The sequence below is a fragment of the Oryctolagus cuniculus genome, chromosome 7 (assembly GCF_051225735.1).
Source record: "Oryctolagus cuniculus isolate XC-2025 breed Fujian yellow rabbit chromosome 7, ASM5122573v1, whole genome shotgun sequence".
NCBI classification, from domain to species: domain Eukaryota; kingdom Metazoa; phylum Chordata; class Mammalia; order Lagomorpha; family Leporidae; genus Oryctolagus; species Oryctolagus cuniculus.
The window spans coordinates 148,274,781-148,299,739 of NC_142873.1; the positions used below are offsets into that span (position 1 = coordinate 148,274,781).

The following is a 24,959-nucleotide window of genomic DNA, read 5'->3' on the forward strand; positions in this document are numbered from 1 at the left end:
GGCACTTCAGGCCAGGGCGTTAACCCGCTGCGCCACAGCAACGGCCCCAGCGGAGGAGGAAGTCTTGAAGGAAGCCCTGGGAGACTGGCCCTTTGTCTTCCTCCCACACCTGAGTTCCGTCCGAGCAACCTCATCTCCCAGGGTCTGGGAGGGTAATATCGTGTCACGGCAGGCTGAGCTCTCATTTAGGGCACCTGCATCCCCTGTGGGGGTGCCTGGGATCAAGTCCCGCCTCTGCTCCTGATCCAGCTCCCTGCTGGTGCGCACCCTGGGAGGCGGCAGGTGGTGGCTCAGGTACTTGGGCCCCTGCCACCCACGTGGGAGACCTGGACTGAGTTCCTGGCCTCCGGCTTCGGCCTGGCCCTGTCCTGGCTGCTTCAGGCATTTGAGGGGTGAACCCATGGACGGCTTCTTTCTCGGTTTCTCCCTCCCTCTCTTTCTTGCTGCTTTTTAAATTTTTTAAATAAATTTAAACAATAAGCTTTTTTAAAAAAAAAAAAGGACGATTACAAAGATACACGGATTCAAAATAAATTACTGACTTCAGTACAAAAAGGAGGAGGGCAGTACTGGGGGAGAGCAGGTGGACGGGGGAACTCAGAGGTGCGGATTGGATCCAGGCACCCGGAGAGCTCGCCCTGCACTTGGCCGTCCAAGTGGCCAGCCCAGCCTCGCTGCCCCTGGTGGAGTTCATCATCCAGAACGGGTGAGAGCGCTGGCGTGGCCGTGCGCCCCCCTCGCGGTTCCCGCCTTGCCTCCGCTCCCCCACTCTCCCCCTCCGTTTCTCTCCCCTCTTTTCCCCTCGACTTGGACCCCCTGCCCCGTCTGTCCCCCTTTCCTTCTCCCTGAACCCTCTCCCCACAGCGGTCACCTGGATGCCAAGGCTGCCGACGGGAACACCGCTCTGCACTATGCGGCCCTTGCTAACCAGCCAGATTGCCTCAAGCTGCTGCTGAAAGGGAGAGCCGTGGCTGGCACAGGTGGGCTCGCATACCTCCTCCGTCAGACACGCACTCCTGGCCACGCCTCCGGCTGGACCTGCTGCCCTCTGCCCAGGCGGACAGCACTGATGGCCAGCAAGGACTGTGCTGAGTGGCTTGGCTTCCAATCCTGCCGTGTTTCTGACCAGCTCCGTGACTGTGGGCGTGTGTCATTCGTCTCTTGAACCTCAGCTTCCTCATCTGTGAAATGGGAATAATACTGTGGGCCTGGCAGGCCTGCTAAGAGGATAAGACGAGATAACATTTCTGAAGCTAACATTTCTAAATGCTAGCTAAACGCTAGCTACTGTTTACTGTTTAACATGACACACGTTAATGCATCGAATCCCCACAGCACCCTTGTCGGGTGGTTACACTGCCATCCTCATTCTCTAGGTTAAACTAACTAAGAACCAGGGTGGTTAAGGAACTCGCCTGAGGTCACACAGCCAGAAAGTGGCAGAGCCAGGGTTCAAACCCAGACATTCTGATGGCAGAGCGCCAGCACTCTCCGAGCTCCCGTGTCTCTGCTCTGACCACGGCTCCCGTCTTCACCCCCAACAGTGAACGAGGCAGGAGAGACAGCACTGGACATAGCCAGAAGGAAGCAGCACAAGGAGTGTGAAGAGCTGGTGAGGTCTAAGGGCCGGGGGTGCCCCCGGTGCCCTCCTCCCTGCTGGGCCCCTGACTGCCACGCCTTTGTTTTCGGCAGCTGGAGCAGGCCCAGGCGGGGACCCTCACCTTCCCCCTGCACGTGGACTACTCCTGGGGGATTTCCACAGAGCCCGGCTCTGACAGTGAGGAGGATGAGGAGGAGAAGGTGGGTGCCGGCCCTGCCCCGCGGGCCTCTGGGTGGCAAAGGGGCGAGCCAGATTGGGTGTGGGGTGTGGAGGACCCAGGCTGGCCGTCCTCACGCCCACACTGTGGTCCTGCAGCGCTGCTCTCTGAAGCCCTCGGCCCAGGCCCACTGTGCCGGTGGGAGGTTGGACATCACCAACAAGATGTACGAGACCCTCGGCAGCCTGGGAGCAGCGCCGCCTCAGAGCCAGAGTGAGGCCTGCCCCCCGCCCTTGCCCGTCAAGCACTCTGCGCGGAGCACGCTCCAGGGCCGAGCAGGACCCGGTGTTGCAGGTACGCGGGCGGCTGCCCAGCAAAATGGCCGACAGACCGTTCTGTGCTGGGGCACGGAGCTCGGAGGGCCTGTGTCGCCCCGTAGCATCCTCACAGTCATCTCTCAGGTGACTTCCCTGAAGGTCTTGAAGGTCAGGGAGCAGAGATGTGAGGTGACACGTTTGCGCTCTCACGCTAATAAGCCTTTGATGTGAACCTCCAAGCCATGCCTGTCTTACTCCAAAGTCCCCATTGCTTCACTTGAATATAGAGGAGGCCTGGGAGCACGGGCCGTGTCCTGGGGCCTGCAGGGGCTACCAAGGCACAGGCTAGTGGAGGGGCTGGAAACCCGGATGCAGTCGGTTCTGATTCAAGGCGATCAGGATGTAAATCCCCAGGAGACAGGGACTTGGGCTGTTCTGTGGCCCAGCGCCTGGCACTGAGCCTGCTGTTCGTGAGAAGTGTTTGCTGAATAAATGAACAAGCTTGTTCTGGGAGAAGGAAGGCTTCCTGGTGGAGGTGGCACCTGAGCTGAACCTGAGGGGTAGCAGAAAAGTCCAGACTGAGAAGAGGTTGTGAGCAGAAGCAAGGGCAGGAGTCAGTGTGGCCCTGCGCGCTGTGACTGCTATCCCTGGGGAAGGGGATGCAGGAAAGGGGGACCCGGAGCACACAGCTGGAAGAAACCACGAGATATCTAGAGGCCAAAGCCTGCTGTGAAACTGAGCACAGAGTAAATGAGAAAGAGTTGATCGCCTCTGATTCTAGATCATTCCGAAGTCCCCAGCCTGAGTGTGGAGCACCCCGAAAGCCCTGAGAGCCCAGGCAGTCCAGCGTCCTCCTGCTCCTCCAGCCTTACGAGCCCGGTGGACCCGGGGGGTCCCAGCCAGGCCCCGCTCAGCTCAGAGAACCTCCGGGAGGCGCTGGGAGCGTCCCGATTCAGCCTGATACCTGGGACCACCCCTACGGAGACGCACCTGCCCGTCAGGTTCAGGTTGGTGAGGGTCCCGCCGCGAGCCTGGGCAAAGTCTCCCGACCTCTCTGAGCCTCTGTTCGTCTCCCTGCCCCTAAATACTGCCTGCGTAAACCCTGGGCCCAGTGCAGCTCTGGAGCCCACGCTTAGCCAGAGAGGCTGGGCCTTGGGCGGCAGATGACTGGACCTGTCTTCCTGCACACACCTGCTCCCGAATCCGGCTGCTGGAGTTGGAGAAGAGAAGGGTGGGCCCCACAGACGGGGCTCCTTGGAGAGGCTCTCCATGGGGTCTTCACTCTGCCCCACCTGCACCCCAGAATCCAGGCCTCTCCCTTGCAAACCCTTTCAGTCTGGAGTTTGGGAGCAGTAGACTTGGGGATAGCCCCAGGGCCCTCCAAAGGTCAGTTCTAGACCTTGGGCCTCTGATGGAGCTGGCCTGGAGGCCTTATAGGCCCTACCCACTCATTCACCCTGAACACCCCCAGCCTTACGCTGTAGCTGAGCCTTTTGTCTCCACCCTGCGGGATTCTCCAGGCACCACGGCGACTTTGGCCTTTCTCTGCCGTCCAGCTCTGAAAGCACTCGCTCCTATCGACGCGGGGGCCGGAGCCTGGAAGACAGTCCCTCCGCCAGGCAGCCTGTGCCCAGAAGGAATGCACCGGTAGGAGCTCCAGGACTTCCTCTGGGGTGGCGAGAGGGCGCCTAGAGGGCCAAGTCCATCAAGGGGAGACATCTGGGGGTGGGAGACCTCTCCACCCACGATGCGGCTGCGTGGGGGCCAGGTGGCCACTTCAGCTGGCCCCTGTCCTGAAGCTCCTCCTTCCCCCATCCTCCACTCCACCCAGAGCTTGGGGAAGTTGAGAGCCCAAACCCTGAGGGACAGGTGAGCTGACAAGGCCCATGCTCTGGCTGTTCCCCAGAAGAGGAGCCTAGCCGTGTCAGCCAGGCTGCCTGCTCCGAGAAGCAGTCACAGCGAGGCTGTGCCAGCCCTGGCTTCACCCCACCTTCCCCTTGTACAGGAGTCTCCTGGAACCTTGGGGACTTCCAGATCCCAGGCAGGGAGGGACATGATGGGGACAGGGTGAGAGCTGTCATCCTGAACCCGGCTTCCCCCTGCTGCATCGCAGTCTCCCACAGTTACATCTGCAGAGTGGACCTGGGGGTGGCCGTGGAGCAGAGCCAGCTTTGTCGGCAGGAAGTCCCGTCTCAGTTCCGTGCTCCCTGGGGATTCCTCAGGGATGGCCAGGGCAAGAGCTGGGTCTCTGGGGAATCCTCGTCTTCAGCCCATCCATGTCAGGCCCCAGACACAAATCCCTGTCCACATCCTGGTTCCACTGTTGTCCTGAAAATCCAGTATCTGTCACCCAGCATTTAATGGGTGCCTGGCATCGTGGCAGGTAGCATAGAAAGAGGCCAGGCTTTAGAGGGCGGTGACCTTGGGCCAGTGGCTTCATTTCTTCAAGCCTCAGGTTCATCAAGTGTGAAGTGGGACAGAGGTGAAACCAAGCGAGAACAACACCTTGCAGGTAACGGGTGCAGACAAATGTCAGGTTCCGCCTTCTCTCCCCAGGCCGGCTGCACTGAAGGAGATGGCTCCAGGCCAGGAGTTCTCCCGGCAAGTTCTGTACAACTTCTGCAAGACTAGTCCCTTGCTGACCCCTGCATGCCACGTACTGGACCCCAACATTCAGCCCTGGGACTTGAGCCCACAAGACGGGGGAGTTGGGGTGTTCCTTCCCCCAGGTCTCCCTCTCTCTGCCCCTGTTTCTCTCGGTGGCCTTCTTCTTGCCGTAGGCCATGCCCCTGCTGAGGTCACTGGACCTTGCATGTTTGGGTTTATGTGGTTCTTCTGCTCAGTCTCAATACCTCCCGGGGCCAGGGAGCCTGTGGCTGCATCTGAGTTCCCCTGAGCCAGCTTCGGCTACAGAACCCTCAGTCCCTCATCAGACCAGGCCTGTTTCTCCCAGCAGTCCAGGGGCTGCACAGACCAGAGTAGGACCAGCCCTCCTCCACCACCCTCATGTCCAGGTCGGGGACCTTCCCACACCGGTGTTGTCTTCCCCGCTGTCAGTTAGTGTAGTATTCCTGAACCCCAGCACTCTGTCCACGCCTAAGGACATGCGTGAGACAAAGGTTCTACAGGCAGCTGCTCTCAAGGACTGGACTGGGAGAGCCAGGTTCCAGGGTATGGTTCAGAGGTCAGGGGCGAGACGGACCGTCAGCCTTTGAGACCTGTATGACCCCTGCAGTCGTCTGTAGCTCCCATCCGCTCTGGCTGGCCAGTGCCCACGCCATCCCGGCTATTAGGTAACATTCCGACTTGCTCCTTTTGAGAAGCAGCGTGGCCTTCCCTGGGACGGGATCGTACCGTGTTCCCCAGGTGGCGAGGACTCACCCGCAAGGACCCACCCCGCCTTGACTTACCAGGAAGGAAAGCCGTGGTCTGGGATGACTGCTCCCCTCTCGCTCTTGGTCAACTCAGGAGCCTTCCAGACTGGGGGAAGTGGGGGCTGAGACAGGAGAAAGGAGAGTGACAGAAACGAGAGGGCAAAGCTTCGAGCTTCTGCCTGCCAGTGCCAGGCGTTCCAGGGCTGCTCCGCCTGATGGGGAAGCAGGTGCACCTGAACCGCCGTTAACCACTAACTCCCAACTAACCCTCGCCGGCGTGGGGCCAGCAGGGGAGGCCAGCGCAGCTGTGTGGCCGCCTGCTGGGCTGTAGTCCCACAGACGCAGGGGTGCCGGCTGAGCCTTCCCTGTCTGGTTTTGTTCATCTCGGACTGACTTTATCCATCTCTAATAAAGGACTGTGGGGAGTAAACTCCAGTGGTTTCATTGGGACTTCAGGGTTGGAATTCTTTTTTTTTTTTTTTTTTTTTTTTTTTTTTTTTTTTTTTAAGGCAGGGTGACAGGGAGAGAGGGCGAGCCAGAGAGAGATCTTCCATCCACTGGTTCACTCTCCAAATGGCTGTAACAGACAAGGCTGGGCCAACTCCATCCTGGTCCCCCACGTGGGTGGCAGGGACCCAAGCACTCGGGCCACCTTATGCTGCTTTCCCAGGCACACTAGTGGGGAGCTGGATTGGAAGCAGTGCAGCTGGACTCTGGAGCTCCGATATGGGATCCAGTCACTGCAGGCCGCCGCACACAATGCTGACCTCTGGAAGCTAATAATTTTTTTAAGATTTATTTATTTATTTGACAGAGTTACAGAGAGAGGGAGAGACAGAGAGAGTCTTCCATCCTCTGGTTCATGCCCCAAATGGCTGCAATGGCCGGAGCTGAACCTATCTGAAGCCAAGAGCCAGGAGCTTCTTCCGGGTCTCCCACATGGGTGCAGGGGCCCAAGGACTTGGGCCATCTTCTACTGCTGTCCCAGGCCATTAGCAGGGAACTGGATTGGAAGTGGAGCAGCTGGGACTCGAACCTGTGCCCAAATGGGATGCCGGTGCTGCAGACAGAGTCTTATCCTACTACGCTACAACGCAGGGCCCTGGGGCTAGTAATTGTTACTGTGGACTTGGCAAGGAAGAGGGCCGATGTGGAGCAGTGGTTTGTAACCAGGGGTATTTTTGACCCAGGGTCACTTGGTGAAAGACATTTTTGTCCCCTGCAGGAGGGTGCCACTGGCATCTGGGGGACAAAGGCCAGGGGTGCTGTCTTGGTCCGTCTCAGATTGATCTAGCAAAATACCCAAGTCCGGGTGCCTGTTCAAGTAAAGAAGTCAGTTCAACCCATGATTCTGGTGGGGGGAGCCTCCAGACAGCGTGGCTCTCGTGTCCCAGCCAGGGCTGTGCCACGGCACTGGAAACGTGGAACGAGCCACACAGAGAAAGGGCCACGTGCGTGCAGCGGCCTCGCTTTCCCCCAGCCTGCTCCCGACAGAACTCCCTCCAGGTGACCAGCATTAACCCTCTCCAAGTGGCACCCTCATGACCTAATGACCTTCCGCCAGGCCCCACCTCTCAGTCTCAGCCCAGCTTCCTGCACGTGACCCGTGCAACCCTCCACGGCCACTAGGCATCTGGTCCAAAGCGTGAGACTAAGAGCCCACGATGTGGAGAGAGGAACCCTCAGCCGTGGTCCCTTGTCCCCAAGACAAGGATCTAGCAGGTGATCCCAGGAGCCTAAGGTGGGAGTGGCGAAGTGAAACTGAGGTCAGAAAGCCACAAAGGATGTGATAATGAGGGGTGACCACAGTAATGACAGGGGCTTCAGCCTGTGGAGGCCTTGGAGAGAGCAGTGATTAAAATGTGCCTTCAAGGGCCGGCACTGTGGCACAGTGAGTGGACTAAGCCTCCCTCTGAGGTGCCAGCATCCCATATGGGTGCCAGTTCGAGTCCTGGCTGCTCCACTTGCGATCCAGCTCTCTGCTATGGCCTGGGAAAGCAGTGGAGGATGGCCCAAGTGCTTGGGCCCCTGCACCTGCATGGGAGACCGGAGGAAGCTCCTGGCTCCTGGCTTTGGATTGGCGCAGCTCCGGCCGTTGTGGCCATTCAGGGAGGGAACCAGCAGATGGAAGACTCTCTCTCTCTCCCTCTCCTCTCTCTGTGTAACTATGACTTTCAAATAAATCTTAAAAAAAAAAAAATCTGAATGACCACAAATGTCCCTTCAGTCCAGAGGGCTTGGTCAGGGGTTGGCTAAGGGGCCTGGCAGAATCCCAAATCGAAGTCTGACCTCAGCGTGGCCTTCACCTCTGAGATCCCCACAGTCCTCATCTCTGCTGTGGCCACAGATGGTTCAGCCCCTTGGATGTAGACGGCCACGCACCAGCACCTGCACGAACAGTCAGAAACCCAGCAGGGGCCGGCGCCGCGGCTCACTAGGCTAATCCTCCGCCTGTGGCGCCAGCACACCGGGTTCTAGTCCCGGTCGGGGCGCCGGATTCTGTCCCAGTTGCTCCTCTTCCAGGCCAGCTCCCTGCTGTGGCCCGGGAAGGCAGTGGAGGATGGCCCAAATCCTTGGGCCCTGCACCCCATGGGAGACCAGGAGAAGCACCTGGCTCCTGGCTTCAGATCAGCATGGTGTGCCAGCCGCAGCGGCCATTGGGGGGTGAACCAACAGAAAAGGAAGACCTTTCTCTCTTTCTCTCTCTCTCTCACCGTCCACTCTGCCTGTCAAAAAAAGAAAAAAGAAACCCAGCAGGACTCTTGTTCCTCTCCGATGCCCAGGGCTCCAAGTGCCCAGCACAAATGGAATGCTCAGTGTCCACAAAGAATGAGGGCCGGCGCTGTGGTGTAGAAGGTTAGGCCTCTGCCAGCAGGCACCAGCTGCTCCACTTCCAATCCAGCTCCCGCTAATGCACCTGGGAAAGAGGTGGAAGATGGCTCAGGTGCTTGGACCCCTGCACCGGTTTGTAGGAGACCTGGAAGAAGTTCCTGGTGAATGAACCAACGAATGGAAGATACCTCTTTGTCTCTCTCTCTCTCTCTCTCTCTCTCTCTCTCTCTCCTCTCATTTCTGTGTAACTCTGCCTTTCAAAATAAATTTTAAAATCTTATATATATATATAAGGAATGAAAACGCCACCTTGTCCTCCCTTGACAGCTGTCACACGGCAGCACCTGGAGACAGGAGCCCTCTTGGGAAGGTCTGCAAATCTCACTGGACACCCCAAAGGCAGGACCCCCAGACCCTCACACTGGGGGCCAGCTAGGACTCCCCCCCCCCCCCGGGTTCCTCAGGCCCTCGCGGCTTTGCGAGAGAACGTGTCAGTTATACTCTCGTAAGAAGAGAACTGAGGGCCTGGTAAAGCCTCCACCTGCTGTGCCGGCATCCCATGTGGGCACTGGTTTGAGTCCCAGCTGCTCCACTTCTGATCCAGCTCTCTGCTGGGAAAGCAGTAGAAAATGGCCCACGTGCTTGGGCCCTTGCACCCACATGGGAGAGGCTCCTGGCTTTGGATTGGCCCACTCTGGCCATTGTGGCCATTTGGGGAGTGAACCAGCGGATGGAAGACTTCTCTCTCTGCCTCTGTAATCCTGCCTTTCAAATAAATAAATCTTTAAAAGAGAGAGAACTGGGACCGCAGGGGACAGCTCCCAAGGGAGGGCCTTCCACAGGTGTGTGGGTGGGGGGAACATCCTGCATTTCTTCTCTTCCCCCAACAGATGCCTTCTAAGTGCAACCCCTTTGGGCAGGCACCGGCCTGACCCTGGAAACCCAAAGGGCCCCCACGCCCCGGACCAGTGGCTCACAAAATTTGGTGCCCCTCACCCCAGCCTTAAGGCCTGGGACCCGCAGAACCCTCATGCTTGGGAGCGTGTTAGAAATGCAAACCTTCATTGTAACAAATAGAACAGACGGCGGGCCAACTGGGAGCGCTGAGGCTCTGCAGCGCTCGGCACAGAGTCCTTACACGCGCCTGCACGAGGCGCTGAGCCCGGCGCGGGGCAGCGACTCGAGGGTGCCAAGTGGCCTCCGCTCGGCCACAGGCCAGGAGCTGCAACGGTGCGCGAACCGGGCCGCTCAGAAGGCTTCCCGGGGCCGTGCGAGGGTGCTCTTGGCGCCGTCACCGCCCCTCGTGGCCCGGGGCAACGCCCTCCCTGCTAGCCAGGGAGCCCCCTCTCCAAATATCCCTGCAGCCCCCAAAGCTGAAGGGCGCCCTCTTGCAGCCCCGGCCCTCCCCAAGGCCCCGCAGGCCAGCGCGGGCAATCTTTGCCCGGGCGAGTCCTTGAAGTCTATATTTAGCGCGCGCCACCCCTCCCCCACGGCGGGGAGGCAACGGGGAGGTGGGGGCGGCCCCGCCCCTCGCCAGGCGTGTGCGTGTCGTGTGTGTTTGGGGCCCGCGCGGGTTGCGCGCCCTCTGCCTCGGTGCCTGCTGCGTTCGAGGCTCGGCCGCTGCCCCAGCGCCCCTCGCCCCGCCGGGCGTCGCGGGCCAACATGGGCCAGGAAGAGGAGCTGCTGAAGATCGCCAAAAAGCTGGAGAAGATGGTGGCCAGGAAAAGCACGGTGAGGCTGCAGGGTTTGGGCCGCGGCCCCCGCCCCCGGGAGGCGCGGCGAGAGCCAGCCCCGGAGTCCCCGGGGGCGCGGGCTGGCTGGGCGCCCGTGGGCGCGTGTGGGACGCAGGGCCCTGGGCCTATAGGGGACACTTGCCCGGCCCTTCGGGGTGGGCGTGTGCAGGACCCCCGGGTACGGCGCGGGGACGGGGGTGGTCGTGCGGGGCCTGGAGGCGCGGCTGGTGCACGCACCTCTGGACGGGTAGGGCTCAGCCCGCGCAGCCTGTGGTGGGCCGGGCGGGAAAGTGGGCGAGGAGACCTGAACCGGGGCAAGGACGTTCGGAGTCCGGTGCAGCGACGGCCGGCGGCCGGGGACGGGTTGTGGGTGGCCCGAGAAACAGCAGAGAAACTTCGGGAGGAGAAAGGTGCTGAGTGCGGATTGGATCTGTGTGAGACAGGAGCGCGGGGCGGCAGATCCCGCGACCCCCAAGCCTGCGCCCGCCTGGAGCGTTTCTGTTTGCAACTTTCCTGATCCTTGGCCACGGGGTGGGGCCCGGCGGGCGAGAGCTGAACAGGTGCGGGGCGGGGGAAGGGGGCCGGGCTGGAGGCCTGGTTCGCGCGCGCTGGGGGGCGGGGCGGGACAGCTATGTAGTCGTCGCGGGGTGGGGCTGGGGGCCGGGCCCACACCCTCCTCCTTGAGGGTCCCGGGCTCTCGGGGTTCTCGGTCCCAGAGCTCTCAGCGGTGCCCCGACGGAAAGTTAATGTTTGATCCTGCTGGTGATCTTTGCTTCTGGCTGGCTCCTGGCCGTGCCAGAGCAAACTTGGCCTTGGGTGCCTGAGGTCCTGGGCTCACCCTGGGAAGGAAGGGAAGGGGGAGGGGCGGGGGCTGCCCTGTACCAGGCTCTTCTTGCTCCCACCAGCCCTAGCATGTATTTCAGCAGGACCTGCAACTCCAGTGCATCCCGTGATCCTGGGAGCTTGGGAGAGGGAGGGACCCTAAGGGCGGTTTGAAAGCAGGGAAGAGTGGCGCAGGCCAGAGGAAGGGGTCGCTGGAACTTGGGGTCTCAGGTCCCAAGAGTCAGTCTGCTCAGTAGCGAGTGGCGTGGTGGGGCTCTGATCTCTAAGGAAGAGCTGAGATCACCTGTCTCCGTTCAGGTGCCCCTGGACTTTTGTCTCTGCTGTAGGAGCGTTGAGGGGGTGAGAGAACTGGATTGGTGCTTGGCAAGAGCTGATGAATGACAGCTGCTGGGGTGCAGCCCCAGGGAGCCCAGAAAGTTAGGGTATCACCTGCAGGGCGCGGGGAGCCTCTCACCTCCGAAGCTCCCAGCCTCCATGCACCTGTTCTGCAGGCTTCAAACTCCTCAGTGAAACTGAGCCTCAAGTCCTAGGGGGCACTTCCCCCCGCTGGGGGTGGCAGAGGCCAGCCAGGTGTTCTGAGCTGAATTGCAGGTTACGCTAGCCCAGCCGCTTACTAACTGACTCTAAGGCTTTGGGCTGGGAAAGACATTCTGGGCCTGTGGTGGGAGGGGTGGGCTCTGGTGGGGAAGCTTAGGAGACCAGGGAGAGGCAGCCAGGTGAGGGTGAAGCTCTGCCCCCCTCCCCCACTGCTTTCATGGCCCCTCGCCAACCACTCTGCTTTCCCAGCCTGGCTTGGGTTTCTTCTTCTGCGAGAGGGGAAGAGAAAAGAGTGCCCCTTGGGGACGGTTCCCGTGGAAGCACCCAGAGCCATCTCCAGACACAGGTCTGGCCACAGGGTCCCGGCAGCTCGGAGCCAGTCTGCAGCCACGTCTACGCCTGGACTCCTGCAGCTTCTGGGTGGGCACAGAGCTCTGGGCATCTGGCCGGAGAGGCGGGGCCTGCTGCGGGAGTGAGGGTGGGCCCAGCAAAGAGTGGACCCCGCCCCCGCCCCGCCCCGCCCCCGCCCAGCAGTGGTTAGCCCAGCAGGACACACTTCCTGTAATAAGAGGGAGCCTCCACGTTGCAGCCCAGGCCTGCATTTACCACCAGTTGCCGGAGTCCCAGCGACTCAGCACTCTGTCAGATGCCCTGAGCGAGCGCCGGCTGAACCAGCTTCAGAGAGACAGCCCGGCATCAACAGACACAGCCACATGGAGCCCAGCCCCTGCCTGCACAGGCGACGTGGCTGGTGACGCAGGTGACAGAAAAACACACTAAGCAGCCACAACACTGCACAGCACAGCTACACCCACACATGCAAAGCTACAGACACAGCAGACAGCCACGTACACACGTCCCGATGTCCCAGTACTGGCATTGTCCCAGGAAGACAAATTGACACAATGACACAAATTGACACAGGCACCCAGCTTGGCATCCCATACGGGCACCCGGAGACACACACCCAGCAACCTTTGCACCCGCTTTTGTGAATCCAGCTACAACCTAGGCTCAGGGCAGTCCTTCTCCAGGATGACCCAGTTACAGGGCAGTGACATCCCCTGTGGTGAGCTGGAACTGGTTAACTCTCTGTTGACTTTTCCAGGAATTTTGCAAGCTGCTCATTGTAGAAAATTATCTGCTTATAGTCAAATGAGTTATATTAGAAGCAAAGGTAGGGCCGGCGCTGTGGCTCACTACGCTAATCCTCCGCCTGCGGCGCTGGCACACCAGGTTCTAGTCCCGGTCGGGGTGCTGGATTCTGTCCCGGTTGTCCCTCTTCCAGTCCAGCTCTCTGCTGTGGCCAGGGAGTGCAGTGGAGGATGGCCCAGGTGCTTGGGCCCTGCACCCCATGGGAGACCAGGATAGCACCTGGCTCCTGCCATCGGATCAGCGCGGTGCGCCGGCCGTGGTGGCCATTGGGAGGTGAACCAACGGCAAAGGAAGACCTTTCTCTCTGTCTCTCTCTCACTGTCCACTCTGCCTGTCAAAAAAAAAAAAATGCAAAGGTAGTAAATGCTCCAGAACCACTACTGCCTAATGATTTTACTCATTTACTGTTGTGCATGATCTGGAGGGAATTCACTTGTTATGTCAATGGGAATTACTACAAATGCAGCTCAAGGAGTTCATGGAGGAGCAGGCATTTGGGCAGCAGTGAAGACACCACTTGGGACACCCCCGTCCCGTATCACAGTGCCAGGGTTCCGGTTCCAGCTTCACTGCGAATTCCAGCCTCCTGCTAATGCACACACACCTCGGAGGCAGCAGGGGCTCCTTGCCACCCACAGGAGAAACTGAGATTGAGTTTCAGGCTCCTGGCTTCAGCCGAGCCCAGTCCTGGCTGTTGTGGGTACTTGGGAAGTGAACCAGCTAATAGAAGATCTCTGTCCATCTCCCTCTCTCCCTCCCTCCCTCTCTCTCTCTCTCTCTCTCTCTCTCTCTGTGTGTGTGTGTGTGTGTGTGGTCTTTCTGCTTTTCAAATAAATGAAAATAAAGAAGTAAAAATTGGGACTGGTGCTGTGGCACAACGGATTAATGCCCTGGCCTGAAGCACCAGCATCCCCTATGGGCGCAGGTTCGAGACCCGGTTGCTGCACTTCTGATCCAGCTCTCTGCTATGGCCTGGGAAAGCAGTGGAAGATGGCCCAAGTCCTTGGGTCCCTGCACCCACGCGGGAGACCCGGAAGAAGCTCCTGGCTCCTGGCTTCGGATCGGCGCAGCTCCAGCTGTTGTGGCTGATTGGGGAGTGAACCATCGGATAGAGGACCTCTCTCTCTCTCTCTCTCTTTCTGTAACTCTGACTTTCAAATAAAAAAAAAAAAGAAATAAAAATTGAAAATACATAGAGATGATGCAGGTGAAACACTAAGAACCATGCCCGGCACGTGGTATGCCTTTAATTAATGTTGTACTTGAAGGTGTATGCCCACAAGTTCACATGCATACACATCTGCAGGCCACACCTCTGAAAGTGGACAGTGAACGCACTTCTAACAGAAGCTAAGGGCAGCCCTTGGAATGGTGTCCAGATCCTGGGAGGACAGAGATGGCAGCTGGAGCCATGCCGTGGGGGCTGAGGGAGGAGACGCTGAGGACACAGTCAGCCGGTGCTCCCTGGGGAACTGGTCTCTGGACAGGAGGCCAGGGCTGGGCTCCAGATGCTGCTCTTGATGTTGGCCCAAAGGCCCAGTAGGGAAAGACTGGATTGTAGGAAGGGGGTGGGAGGAAGGAGAAGGCTGAAGTGAGCCGGGGAGGTATCCAGGGCTTTGCAGCCGGATTTTCACCTGGAAGCCCCTTTGTCTCCCCGCTGCCTTCTGTTTTCCGCTCCAGTAGCACTGGGCTCCGTGCTGAGCCCTGAGCTCCCAGCGACTAAAACACGTGTCCGTGACCAAGAGAGGTGGAAGTATTTGTCCACAGAAAGACCCAAGCGTGAAGGAATGTTCCTAGGAGCTTTATTTGTAGGAGCCCCAAGCTGGGAACCACCCAAAAATCCCATCAACAGGTGAACGGATAAACAAATTGATATATAGAAATGGAGATATAGGCAAAGCACTCAGCAATAAATAGGAACTATTGATCTGTGAAGCAGCACAAATCAGTCTTTTTTTTTTTTTTAACAGGCAGAGTGGACAGACAGAGAGAGAGAGACAGAGAGAAAGGTCTTCCTTTGCCGTTGGTTCACCCTCCAATGGCCGCCCCAGCCAGCGCACCGCGCTGATCCGATGGCAGGAGCCAGGTACTTATCCTGGTCTCCCATGGGTGCAGGGCCCAAGCACCTGGGCCATCCTCCACTGCACTCCCTGGCCACAGCAGAGAGCTGGCCTGGAAGAGGGGCAACCGGGACAGAATCCGGCGCCCCGACCAGGACTAGAACCCAGTGTGCTGGTGCTGCAGGTGGAGGATTAGCCTAGTGAGTCGTGGCGCCTGCCTGACAAATCAATCTCAAAATAATTAAGTTAGTGAGAAAGAGCCAGAGAAAAAGTGCATCCCATATTCTTTGTATTAGATCCTTGGAGTGGGCATTTGGCCCAGCAGTCAACGCCACTTGGATGCCTATATTCCATATCGGAGTACCTGGGTTCAAGTCCAGTCTCCGCTCGTGGTCCTGCTTCCTGTTAATGCACAGCCTGGGAGCAGCAGATCACGGATCAAGATTTGGGCTCCTGTTACCCTGGACTGAGTTCCAGGCTTCCGGCTTCAGCCTGGCCCAGCCCTGGGTGTTGCAGGCTTTCAGGATATGAACCAGAGGCGGAAGATCTGTCTGTCTCTCTGCCTATCAAATAAAATGAAAATTTAAAAGAAAGGGGAAAATTTCCCTATGTCAATTAAGTGTTTTAGAAAAAAAAATCCCTGGCAGGGCCGGTGCTGTGGTATAGTGGGTAAAGCTGCCACCTGCAGAGCTGGCATCCCATATGGGTGCCAGTTTGAGCCCCAGCTCCTCCACTTCCCATCTAGCTCTCTGCTATGGCCTGGGAAAGCAGTAGAAGATGGCCCAAGAGCTTGGGCCCCTGCACCCACGTGGGAGATCTGGAAGAAGCTCCTGGCTCCTGGCTTCTGATCTGTGCAGCTCCGGCCATTGCAGCCATCTGGGGAGAGAACTAGTGGATAGAAGACTCTCTCTCTCTCTCTCTCTCTCTCTCTCTCTCTGCCTCTGCCTCTCTGTAACTCTGCCTTTCAAATAAATAAATAAAATCTTTTTTAAAAAAATCCTTGGGGCCAGTGCTGTGGTGCAGCAGGTTAAAGCCCTGGCCGGCAGTGCCAGCATCCCATATGAGTGCCAGTTTGAGTTCCGACTACTCCTCTTCCAATCCAGCTCCCTGCTAATGTGCCTGAAAAAGCAGTAGAAGATGGCTGAAGTGTTCGAGCCCCTGCACACATGTGGGAGACCTGGAGGAAGCTCCCAGCTCCTGGCTTCAGATCAGCCCAGCTCCAGCTTTGTGGCCATTTGGGGAACCATTTGTGGCTCTGCCTTTCAAATAAATAAAAGTAAATCTTTAAAAAAAATGCTTAAAAAGTGCAAGGTTGCCTGTAGTGACACCAGTGGTTCTGTGGTGTTGAGGGTAGAGGCAGGGATAGATTGGAAAGGGACCCCAGGAAACTGGGGGGAGGTGGCTGTGTTCCCATCCTGGTTGTAGTGAGGGTTCCCTGGGTGTCAGAACTCATCAAACTGTGTCTCAGTATGTGTAGTGTGTGGTATAGTCATTTCCATCCCAATAAAGCTGTTTTTAACAATGCTCATGGTCCTCACCCCGGGAAGTGAGGGAAGGAGGCTGGAGGCACAGAGGCAACAAGCTGTGATGTCATTCACGTTCCATGGGGAAGGGGGCCAGGAGTGTGGGCTCCACCCTAACCCAGCTGGGTGGTGGGAAAATAAGATAGAGAGCTGGCCCGGGGAGAATTGTCTCCTTCTCTCTTCTTCTTTTTTTTAAGGATTTTATTTATTTAGTTGAGAGGTAGAGTTACAGACAGAGAGAGGGAGAGACAGAGAGAGAGGCCTTCCATCTGCTGGTTCACTCCCCAAATGGCTGCAACAGCCGGAGCTGTGCTGATCCAAAGCCAGGAGCCAGGAGTTTCTTCCAGGTCTCCCATGTGGGGGCAGGGGCCAAGCACTTGGGCCATCTTCCACTGCTTTCCCAGGCCATAGCAGAGAGCTGGATTGGAAGAGGAGCAGCCAGGACTAGAACTGGTGCCTGTATGGGATGCCGGCACCTCAGGCAGAGGGGCTTAGCACACTGCACCACAGCACTGGCCTCTCCTTCTCTCTTCTTTTTTCAAAGATTTATTTATGTATTGGAAAGGCAGAGTGACAAAGGGAAAGAGAAAGAGAGATCTTCCATCTGCTGGTTCACTCCCCATTGGCCACAACAGCCAGGATTGGGCCAGACCAAAGTCAGGAGCTATGGACTCCATCCAGGTCTCCGACATGGGTGACAGAGGCCCAAGTACTTGGGCCGTCACCTGCTGCCTCCCAGGAGCGTTTGCAGGAAGCTCGATCAGAAGCAGAGGAGCCAGGACTCCGAGCTGGGGTGAGGCCACAGTGCCCGACCCCATCTCTCTTCTTTTCTGCCCCTCGCCTGCCCGCCAGCCGCACGTGTGTCTGTGGCCTCCTGCCCCCTCTCCCACTGTTACTGGAGAAGAGAGCAGTGGAAGCTGTGGAGTTCTTGTCTTCACACAAGAAAGAATTCAGGCGTGAGACAGAGAGCGAAGTGATAGGCTTTACTGGGGGACAGGGCATCCGTCAGAACGGAAGGGACAGAGAGCACCCAGTCACTCGGGCTGGGGGAGAGCGAGGTTACATCGCTGAATAGAGAGAATACACCTGGGCAGGCCAGATGGGCAGCTCAGCTTTTTTTTTTTTTTAAGATTTATTTATTTTACTTGAAAGTCACAGTTACACACAGAGAGAAGGAGAGGCAGGGAGAGAGAGAGAGAGAAAGAGGTGGGGGGTCTTCCATCCGCTGGTGCACTCCCCAGATGGCCGCAACAGTCAGAGCTGTGCTGATCCGAAGCCAGGAGCCAGGAGTTTCTTCCAGGTCTCCCACGTGGGTGCAGGGGCCCAAGCACTTGGGCCATCTTCTACTGCTTTCCCAGGCCACAGCAGAGAGCTGCATCGGAAATGGAGCAGCCGGGTCTCGAACCGGCACCATGTGGGATGCTGGCACTGCAGGCGGTGGCTTTTTACCTGCTATGGCTTTCTACCTGCTATGCGAAAGTGCCGCCCCCATGTGAAGGTTTTATTGCACATGTTGTCAGGTCAGGTAACCCATTTGGTCCTGAGGAGAGAGAATTCTGGGAGCTTTGCTTGGGGGAAGGGCTGGGACCACCTGGAAGGTTATCAGGGTCTGAGCAGGACTTTTAAGCCAAAATGCTGGGCTGCTGGGGCTTCCAAAGCCGAAGCTGGTTTTCCTCAGGCCCCTCTCACACACAGGCTGATTTCTAACTCCTAACACCACCACGCCCACCACCACCACGCCCACAGCTCTCCCCTTGTGGCTCCCGCAGGAAGGGGCCCTGGACCTCCTCAAGAAGCTGAGCAGCTGTCGGATGTCCGTCCAGCTACTGCAGGTGACTGGGGGCGGGGGGGGGAGGCAGGGTGAGAGCCCTGGGGCAGTGCCTCTGGGGGGCATGAGAGGCCCCAGGCCAGGAGCTGGGAGGAAGCTCCCAAGGGTGGCCTGGGGGCTGGGGAATCCTGAGGAGTGGACCCCGGGACAGGGACTGGGGGAGACACTGAGGAGTCTAGTTGGGGGGCATGGGTGGGGGTGGGGGTGGGGGGTGGTCCTTTAGGACTGGGAGGACTGGCTTGTTTTTCTTGAATACCCCCATTCTTGAATGCCCAAGAGACCGGTGGACCAGAAAAGTCTCCCGTTTTAAAATTTAAAATCTTCCTGTGTTGCCCAGACCGGCCTGGAAGCTTCCAGCCTGAGAGATGTGTGCAGACCCAAGTTGCAGTGGTCAGAGCTGTGTCCAAGTGGCAAGCTGAGCTCAAAGAGGCTACGGGGCTGGGAATGGGGAGGCGTCCTGATGGCAGCCACCCCCACTCCCACCCCGTGCCTCCTCCACTTTGCACCAATGCCAGTTACCCCTCGGTGCAGGCGCCAGACCTCCCGCAAGGTTATTTCTGTGATGAGGGCAGAATAGGCGGTGGTGGTTGCGCTGGGGCACGGGTCCTGCCTGTCCATCTCAGACCAGCCCTTAATCCCCTCGCTTTGCAGACCACCAGGATCGGAGTTGCCGTTAACGGGGTCCGAAAGCACTGCTCGGACAAAGAGGTGGTGTCCTTGGCCAAGGTTCTCATCAAAAACTGGAAGCGGCTGCTCGGTGAGTGGGGTCAGGGTTAACTTGTGTTCTTCTAGAACCTGTGACGAGGCAGTGTCTGTGGTAGATGGCAATGGCGGGTTACTGGGGGAGCACCAGGGACTGCGTACAAGTGCGTGTTTTGTACACGTGTGAGCTTTTGTGTTCATGTGCCTACATGTATGTTTCTGTTTGTATGCTCATATGTTTGCATATCCAAGAGTTCTTGAAAAAGTTAGCGCAAGAGTAGAATTAAGAGGCTTGGGGCTGGCGCTGTGGCGCAGTGGGTTAATGCCCTGGCCTGAAGCGCTGGCATCCCATAGGGGCACCGGTTCGAGACCTGACTGCTCCACTTCCTGTCCAGCTCTCTGCTATGGCCTGGGAAAGCAGTAAAAGATGGCCCAAGTCCTTGGGCCCCTGCACCCGTGTGGGAGACCAGGAAGAAGCTCCTGGCTCCTGGCTTTGGATCGGCACAGCTCCGGCCATTGTGACCATCTGGGGAGTGAACCATCGGGTGGAAGACCTCTCCCTCTCTCTCTCTCTCTCTCTCTCTCTCTGCCTCTGCCTCTGCCTCTCCTCTCTGTGTAACTCTGACTTTCAAATAAATAAATAAATAAAGCTTTAAAAAAAAAAAAAAGGAATTAAGGGCAGGCACTGCCTCCGCAGCTTAAGTTGCTCATCTTGTTACCGACAACGTGATGAGGCCGTTGCTTCTGGCCGCTGGACAGCCAGCCAGTTCACCAGAAATGAGAGCTGGTGAGAGGAAAGCTTTTCCAAGAGGCTGGCAGTCTTGGGGCACAGAATGATCTCTAGATCCAAAATGTACCCTTTCTGTACAACAAGCCAGCAAAAAGCGTTTTTAAAGGAAAGGGGTGGGGACTGGCGTTGTGGTGCCGTGCGGTAAACCACCACCCTGGCATCCCATGGAGATGCAAGCTTGAGTCCGGCTGCTCCACTTCCCATCCAGCTCTCTGCTGATGTGCATGGGAAAGCAGCAGAGGATGGCCCAAGTCCTTGGGTCCCTGCTCCCACATGGGAGACCCGGAGGAAGCTCCTAACTTTGGCCTGGCACAGCCCTGGCGGTTGCAGTCATTTGGGGAGTGAACCAGCAGATGGAAGGCCTCTCTGTCTCTTTCTCTCTCTCTCTTTCTCTCTGTAACTCTGCCTTTCAAATAAATAAAAAATAAATCTTAAAAAATTAATAAATAAAGGGTGGGGTAGCTGCAGGGGGAGGTTAGAAAAAAAACACAGTGCGTCCAGTTAAGTGACAAGCAGATCCTGGGGCTGTGGCCTGAGGATGGTGCCTCCGGGAGGTCCAGGGTGTCGGCCCCGTGGTGGCTTCCCCCAGTGGAACTGCTGTTTGCTGGCAATGTTTGCGTGCTTTCTCCTTAGCTGGTGTGAGGGCTGCCGTGACAAGTCATCTCCTCTCACCAGGCTCCTGGCACTCCCATGCCAAGCCCGTCACTCACTAGATGAGCCACAGGTGACCCACAAGTCAGTTAAAATACGAAAGGGAAGGGAGGATGCCTTCATTACAGTTACAATGTCAGAGTGCCTGGGTCAGAGTCCTGGCTCTGCTCCCGATTCCAGTCTCCTGCTAATGCACACTCCCCTAGGCAGCAGATGATGGCTCAAGTAGTTGGGTCCCTGCTGCCCACATGGGAGACCCGGATTGAGTTCCTGGCTCTTGACTTTGACCTAGCCCTAGTGTTGCAAACATTTGGAGAGTGAGGCACAGGATAGAAGTCTCTCTCTCTCTCTTTCTCTCTAGTGTGTGTGTGTGTCTTCCTCTCTCTGTCACTCTGCATTTCAAATAAATAAACCCCTTTTTTAAAGATTTATTTATTTGAAAGTCAGAGTTACACAGAGAGAGAAGAAGAGACAGAGAGAGAGAGAGGTCTTCCATCCCTGGTTCGCTCCCCCAGTTGGCTGCAACAGCCAGAGCTGCGCCAATCCGAAGCCAGGAGCCAGCAGCTTCCTCGGGGTCTCCCATGTAGGTGCAGGGCCCCAAGCACTTGGGCCATCTTCTGCTTTTCCAGGCCACAGCAGAGAGCTGGATCTCAAGTGGAGCAGCCGGGACTCGAAAGAGCACCCAGGTGGGACGCCGGCACTGCAGGCAGCAGCTTACCCACTCTGCCACAGCGCCACAGCTCCAGCCCCAAATAAACATTTTTAAAAGTTTATTTTGATGCAAGCATTTTTTTGAAATCCATGCATAGCTTTTCCATAATGTGCATGTTCCTGAGGTTTTTGAAGACACCTCATTTGCATGGGCTTTTCTTGCACCCAAATAAACTTACCTTTTAATTCCGTTTCCCACAAACCTTCTGAAGTCCCCTGTGCAGTACATGTCTGTATTTAGACACCTGCACGCATGTGTTCGCAGGTGTGTGCGAAGGGATTAACGCCCTCCATGTGAGAAGATGTATTTGTACACACTGCACCTGGCGTGTGTGCGGTTGTGTGTAAATGCGTGTGTGCTGGGGGTGTGTGCAGCTGCCTTCGTTCCTGCCCTTGCTCCCTGCTCCCCAGAGTCAGGCTGGGTCCTGCCGAGATGGAGCTGCCGTAGGGTCAGCGCCACCCTTTTGTTTTCAGACTCTCCGGGACCCCCTAAAGGAGAAAAGGGAGAAGAACGAGAGAAAACAAGGAAGAAAGAAAAAGGACTCAAAGGTCCAGACTGGAAGCCAGAAGCGGGCCTTTCTCCATCAAAGAAAACTCGAGAGGAGGAGCCCAAAAGCAGGTATTTTCCCCTGGGCTGGAGAGAAGGGGCTGTGTTCGTGCATTTCCCACAACACCGCAGGCCGCACAGCTTAGCAAGAAAAGAGGGCTGTTTAGCTCCCGGCTCTGGAGGCTGAAGTGCAGGCAGCGAGGCGCTGACGCTGGCAACGCCCCCTTGGCCGGGTGGCAGCGTGGTGACGGCTTTGTGGCGGGAGCACCTGCCGCATGGGGGCGATCACACCGTGTTGCAAGAAGCCAGAGAGGAGCTGGGGTCAGAATTGCTCTGTTTTTTTTTTGTTTTGTTTTGTTTTGTTTTGTTGTTGTTGTTTTTTTATTTTTTTGACAGGCAGAGTGGACAGTGAGAGAGACAGAGAGAAAGGTCTTCCTTTGCCGTTGGTTCACCCTCCAATGGCTGCTGCAGCTGGCGCACCGCGCTGATCCGATGGCAGGATCCAGGTGCTTCTCCTGGTCTCCCATGGGGTGCAGGGCCCAAGCACCTGGGCCATCCTCCACTGCACTCCCTGGCCACAGCAGAGAGCTGGCCTGGAAGAGGGGCAACCGGGACAGAATCCAGCGCCCCGACCGGGACTAGAACCTGGTGTGCCTGCGCCGCAAGGCGGAGGATTAGCCTAGTGAGCCGTGGCGCCGGCATACTTGCTCTGTTTTAACAACTCCTGCAGCCCCTCCTGTGGGGACCTCAGTTCCTTCCAGTAAAGCGCCCTCCATGACCTCATTACTGCCTCCTGGGCCCACACCGTGCAGGTCCCACCGCCTTTCTTTCTTTTTCTTTTTTTAAAGATTTATTTATTTGAGAAAGAGAGGGGGGAAGAGAGAAAGAAAGGGAGAGAGAAGTCTTCCATCCATTGGTTCACTCCCCAAATGGCCGCAATGGCCGGAGCTGAGCTGATCTGAAGCCAGGAGCCAGGAGCTTCTTCCTGGTCTCCCACATGGGTGCATGGACCCACGCGCTTGGGCCATCCTCCATTGCTTTCCCAGGAGCATTAGCAGCGAGCTGGGTCAGACTCCAGCTGGCTCCCATATAGGATGGTGGCACTGCAGGTGGCAGCTTTACCCTTTGTGTCGCAGCGCCCCCACCCCACCCCGCCATGTCTTTCAGCATGTCCACCCCAAGGGTCACGGTCCCAATGCATGAACCTTTGAGGGATGCATTTAAACTACACCCATACCACAGCAGGGCCCACACTTGCCACATCCTCTGCCAGCTGCTCTGTCTATATTATTTCTTTTAAAAAAGTTTATTTATTTGAAAGGCAGAGGGGCAGAGAGATAGTGCTGGGAACTCCATCTGGGTCTCCCACTGGGTGGCAGGGTCCCAAGTACTTGAGCCATCACCTGCTGCCTCCCAGAGTCTGCATTAGCAGGGAGCTGGGATGGAAACTGAGCAGCCAGGACTCGTACTGGCTTAACCACTACACCATCATTCCAGTCCTTATACTAATTTTTTTTTGAAAGGCAGAGTTAGATAGGAGAGAGAGAGAGACAGAGAGAAAGGTCTTCCTTCCGTTGGTTCACCCCCCAAATGGCCGCCGTGGCCGGCGTGCTGCGCCAATCTGAAGCCAGGAGCCAGGTGCTTCCTCCTGGTCTCCCATGGGGTGCAGGGCCCAAGCACTTGGGCCATCCTCCACTGCCCTCCTGGGCCACAGCAGAGAGCTGGACTGGAAGAGGAGCAACCAGGACAGAATCCGGCGCCCCAACCAGGACTAGAACCCGGTGTGCCGGCGCTGCAGGTGGAGGATTAGCCGGCCCTTATACTAATTTTTAAATTTAAAAAACAACTCTTCTGGGGGCCAGCGTTGTGGGACAGGGGGTTCAGCCACCACTTGTGGTTCTGATATCCCATAGCAGAGCACTAGTTTGAGTCCCAAATATTCTGCTTCCAATTCACCTTCCTGCTAATGCTCCTGGGAAGGCAGAGGACGATGACTCAAGTACTGGGGACCCTGCCACCCACGTGGGAGACCAGGGTGGAGTTCCTGCCTCCTGGCTTCAGCCTGACCCAGACCTGACTGTTGCTTCCACTTGGGGAGCGAGCCAGCAGATGGAAGATCTCTGTCTGTCTCTCCCTCTCTCTCTGTCACTATGCCTTCCAAGTAAGTAATTTTTTTTTTTTTTTTTTTTTTGACAGGCAGAGTGGACAGTGAGAGAGAGAGACAGAGAGAGAAAGGTCTTCCTTTTGCCGTTGGTTCACCCTCCAATGGCCGCCGCTGCAGCCGGCGCACCGCGCTGATCCTGGCAGGAGCCAGGAGCCAGGTGCTTTTCCTGGTCTCCCATGGGGTGCAGGGCCCAAGCACCTGGGCCATCCTCCACTGCACTCCCTGGCCATAGCAGAGAGCTGGCCTGGAAGAGGGGCAACCGGGACAGAATCCGGCGCCCCAACCGGGACTAGAACCCGGTGTGCCGGCGCCGCAAGGTGGAGGATTAGCCTATTGAGCCACGGCGCCGGCTCCAAGTAAGTAATTTTTTAAAGATTTTGTTTATTTGAGAGGCAGAGTTATAGGCAGAGAGAAGGAGAGACAGAGAGAGAGAGGTCTTCCATCCACTGTGTTCACTCCCCAATTGTCCACAACGGCCAGAGCTGTGATGAACTAAAGCCAGGAGCCAGGAGCTTCTTCTGGGTCTCCCATGCGGGTGCAGGGGCCCAAGGACCTGGGCCATCTTCCACTGCTTTCCCAGGCCATTAGCAGGGAGCTGCTGGATCAGAAGTGGAGCAGCTGGGACTCAAACCAGAGCCCGTATGGGATGCTGGCACTGCAGGCAGAGGCTTTACCTGCTACACCACAGCGCTGACCCCAGACAATTTTTTAAAAAACAAAGGTATATTTGTGCAATCATAATTCTGAGGTTCTTCACTTTCTATACTGTGCAATGAAAATTTTAGATCTGTAGTGTTGTGGTTTTCTTTTCCCCCCACAATGATCCTTTGTTGCTTTTGAAATCAGAACAGTGTTTTGTTTTTGGTTTTTTGGGTTTTTGGGTTTTTTTTAATAAAAGGGACCAGTTTTATGGTACAGTGGGGTTAAGCTGTCATTTGCAACACTGGCATCCCATGTCACAAGGCAGTTCAAGTCCTGGCTCCTCTGCTTCCAATTCAGCTCCCTGCTAATGTGCCTAGGAAGGCAGCAGGTGATGGCCCAAGTGCTTTGGTCCCTGTACCCATATGGGAGACCAGGATGGAGTTCCTGGCTCCTGGCTTTAGCCTGGCCCAGCTCTGGCTGTTACAGATTTTGGAGAGTGAACCAGTCAATGAAATTTCTCTCTCTCTTTCTCTCTCTCTCTCCCTCTCCCTCTCTCTCTTTTATCTTACTCTTCTCTGATTGTTTGTCTTTCAAATAAATAATTTAAAAAAAAAATAAGAGTTATTATTTCTGCTCCAGATTTCCCACACTCTCACTATCCAAAGTCAGTCCCTTTTAATATTTTGACAAATGACTTGTCTTTCTATTCTCTCTGTTTTCTAAACCATCACCACTTTCATCATCTGCTACTTTAACTTTAGGGGTAAGTGTTGGCTGCCACAGTTAAGACTGT

The 24,959-nt window shown here is 56.8% G+C and overlaps 2 protein-coding genes across 4 annotated transcripts in view; both read left to right on the forward strand.

Moving 5' to 3' along the window:
* The window catches only part of ASAP3 (ArfGAP with SH3 domain, ankyrin repeat and PH domain 3), a 50,224-nt gene extending 44,346 nt beyond the window's left edge, over positions 1-5,878 (forward strand). The window contains exons 18-25 of one of the 2 annotated variants that reach the window (XM_051857964.3): positions 621-706; positions 865-980; positions 1,545-1,612; positions 1,693-1,800; positions 1,916-2,111; positions 2,856-3,081; positions 3,631-3,721; positions 4,631-5,878. In XM_051857964.3, coding sequence (XP_051713924.3) covers positions 621-706; positions 865-980; positions 1,545-1,612; positions 1,693-1,800; positions 1,916-2,111; positions 2,856-3,081; positions 3,631-3,721; positions 4,631-4,705 — 966 coding nt within the window. In that variant the 3' untranslated portion in view covers positions 4,706-5,878. Of the gene's footprint in view, positions 1-620; positions 707-864; positions 981-1,544; positions 1,613-1,692; positions 1,801-1,915; positions 2,112-2,855; positions 3,082-3,594; positions 3,722-4,630 lie in introns of both variants that reach the window. The other variant, XM_051857963.3, reaches the window with a different exon arrangement.
* Positions 5,879-9,444: 3,566 nt separating this feature from the next.
* The window catches only part of TCEA3 (transcription elongation factor A3), a 41,880-nt gene continuing 26,365 nt past the window's right edge, over positions 9,445-24,959 (forward strand). The window contains exons 1-4 of one of the 2 annotated variants that reach the window (XM_089301361.1): positions 9,445-10,011; positions 17,901-17,963; positions 18,611-18,716; positions 21,288-21,432. In XM_089301361.1, the coding sequence (XP_089157487.1) occupies positions 9,943-10,011; positions 17,901-17,963; positions 18,611-18,716; positions 21,288-21,432 (383 nt within the window). In that variant the 5' untranslated portion in view covers positions 9,445-9,942. Of the gene's footprint in view, positions 10,012-17,826; positions 17,964-18,610; positions 18,717-21,287; positions 21,433-24,959 lie in introns of both variants that reach the window. The other variant, XM_070079111.2, reaches the window with a different exon arrangement.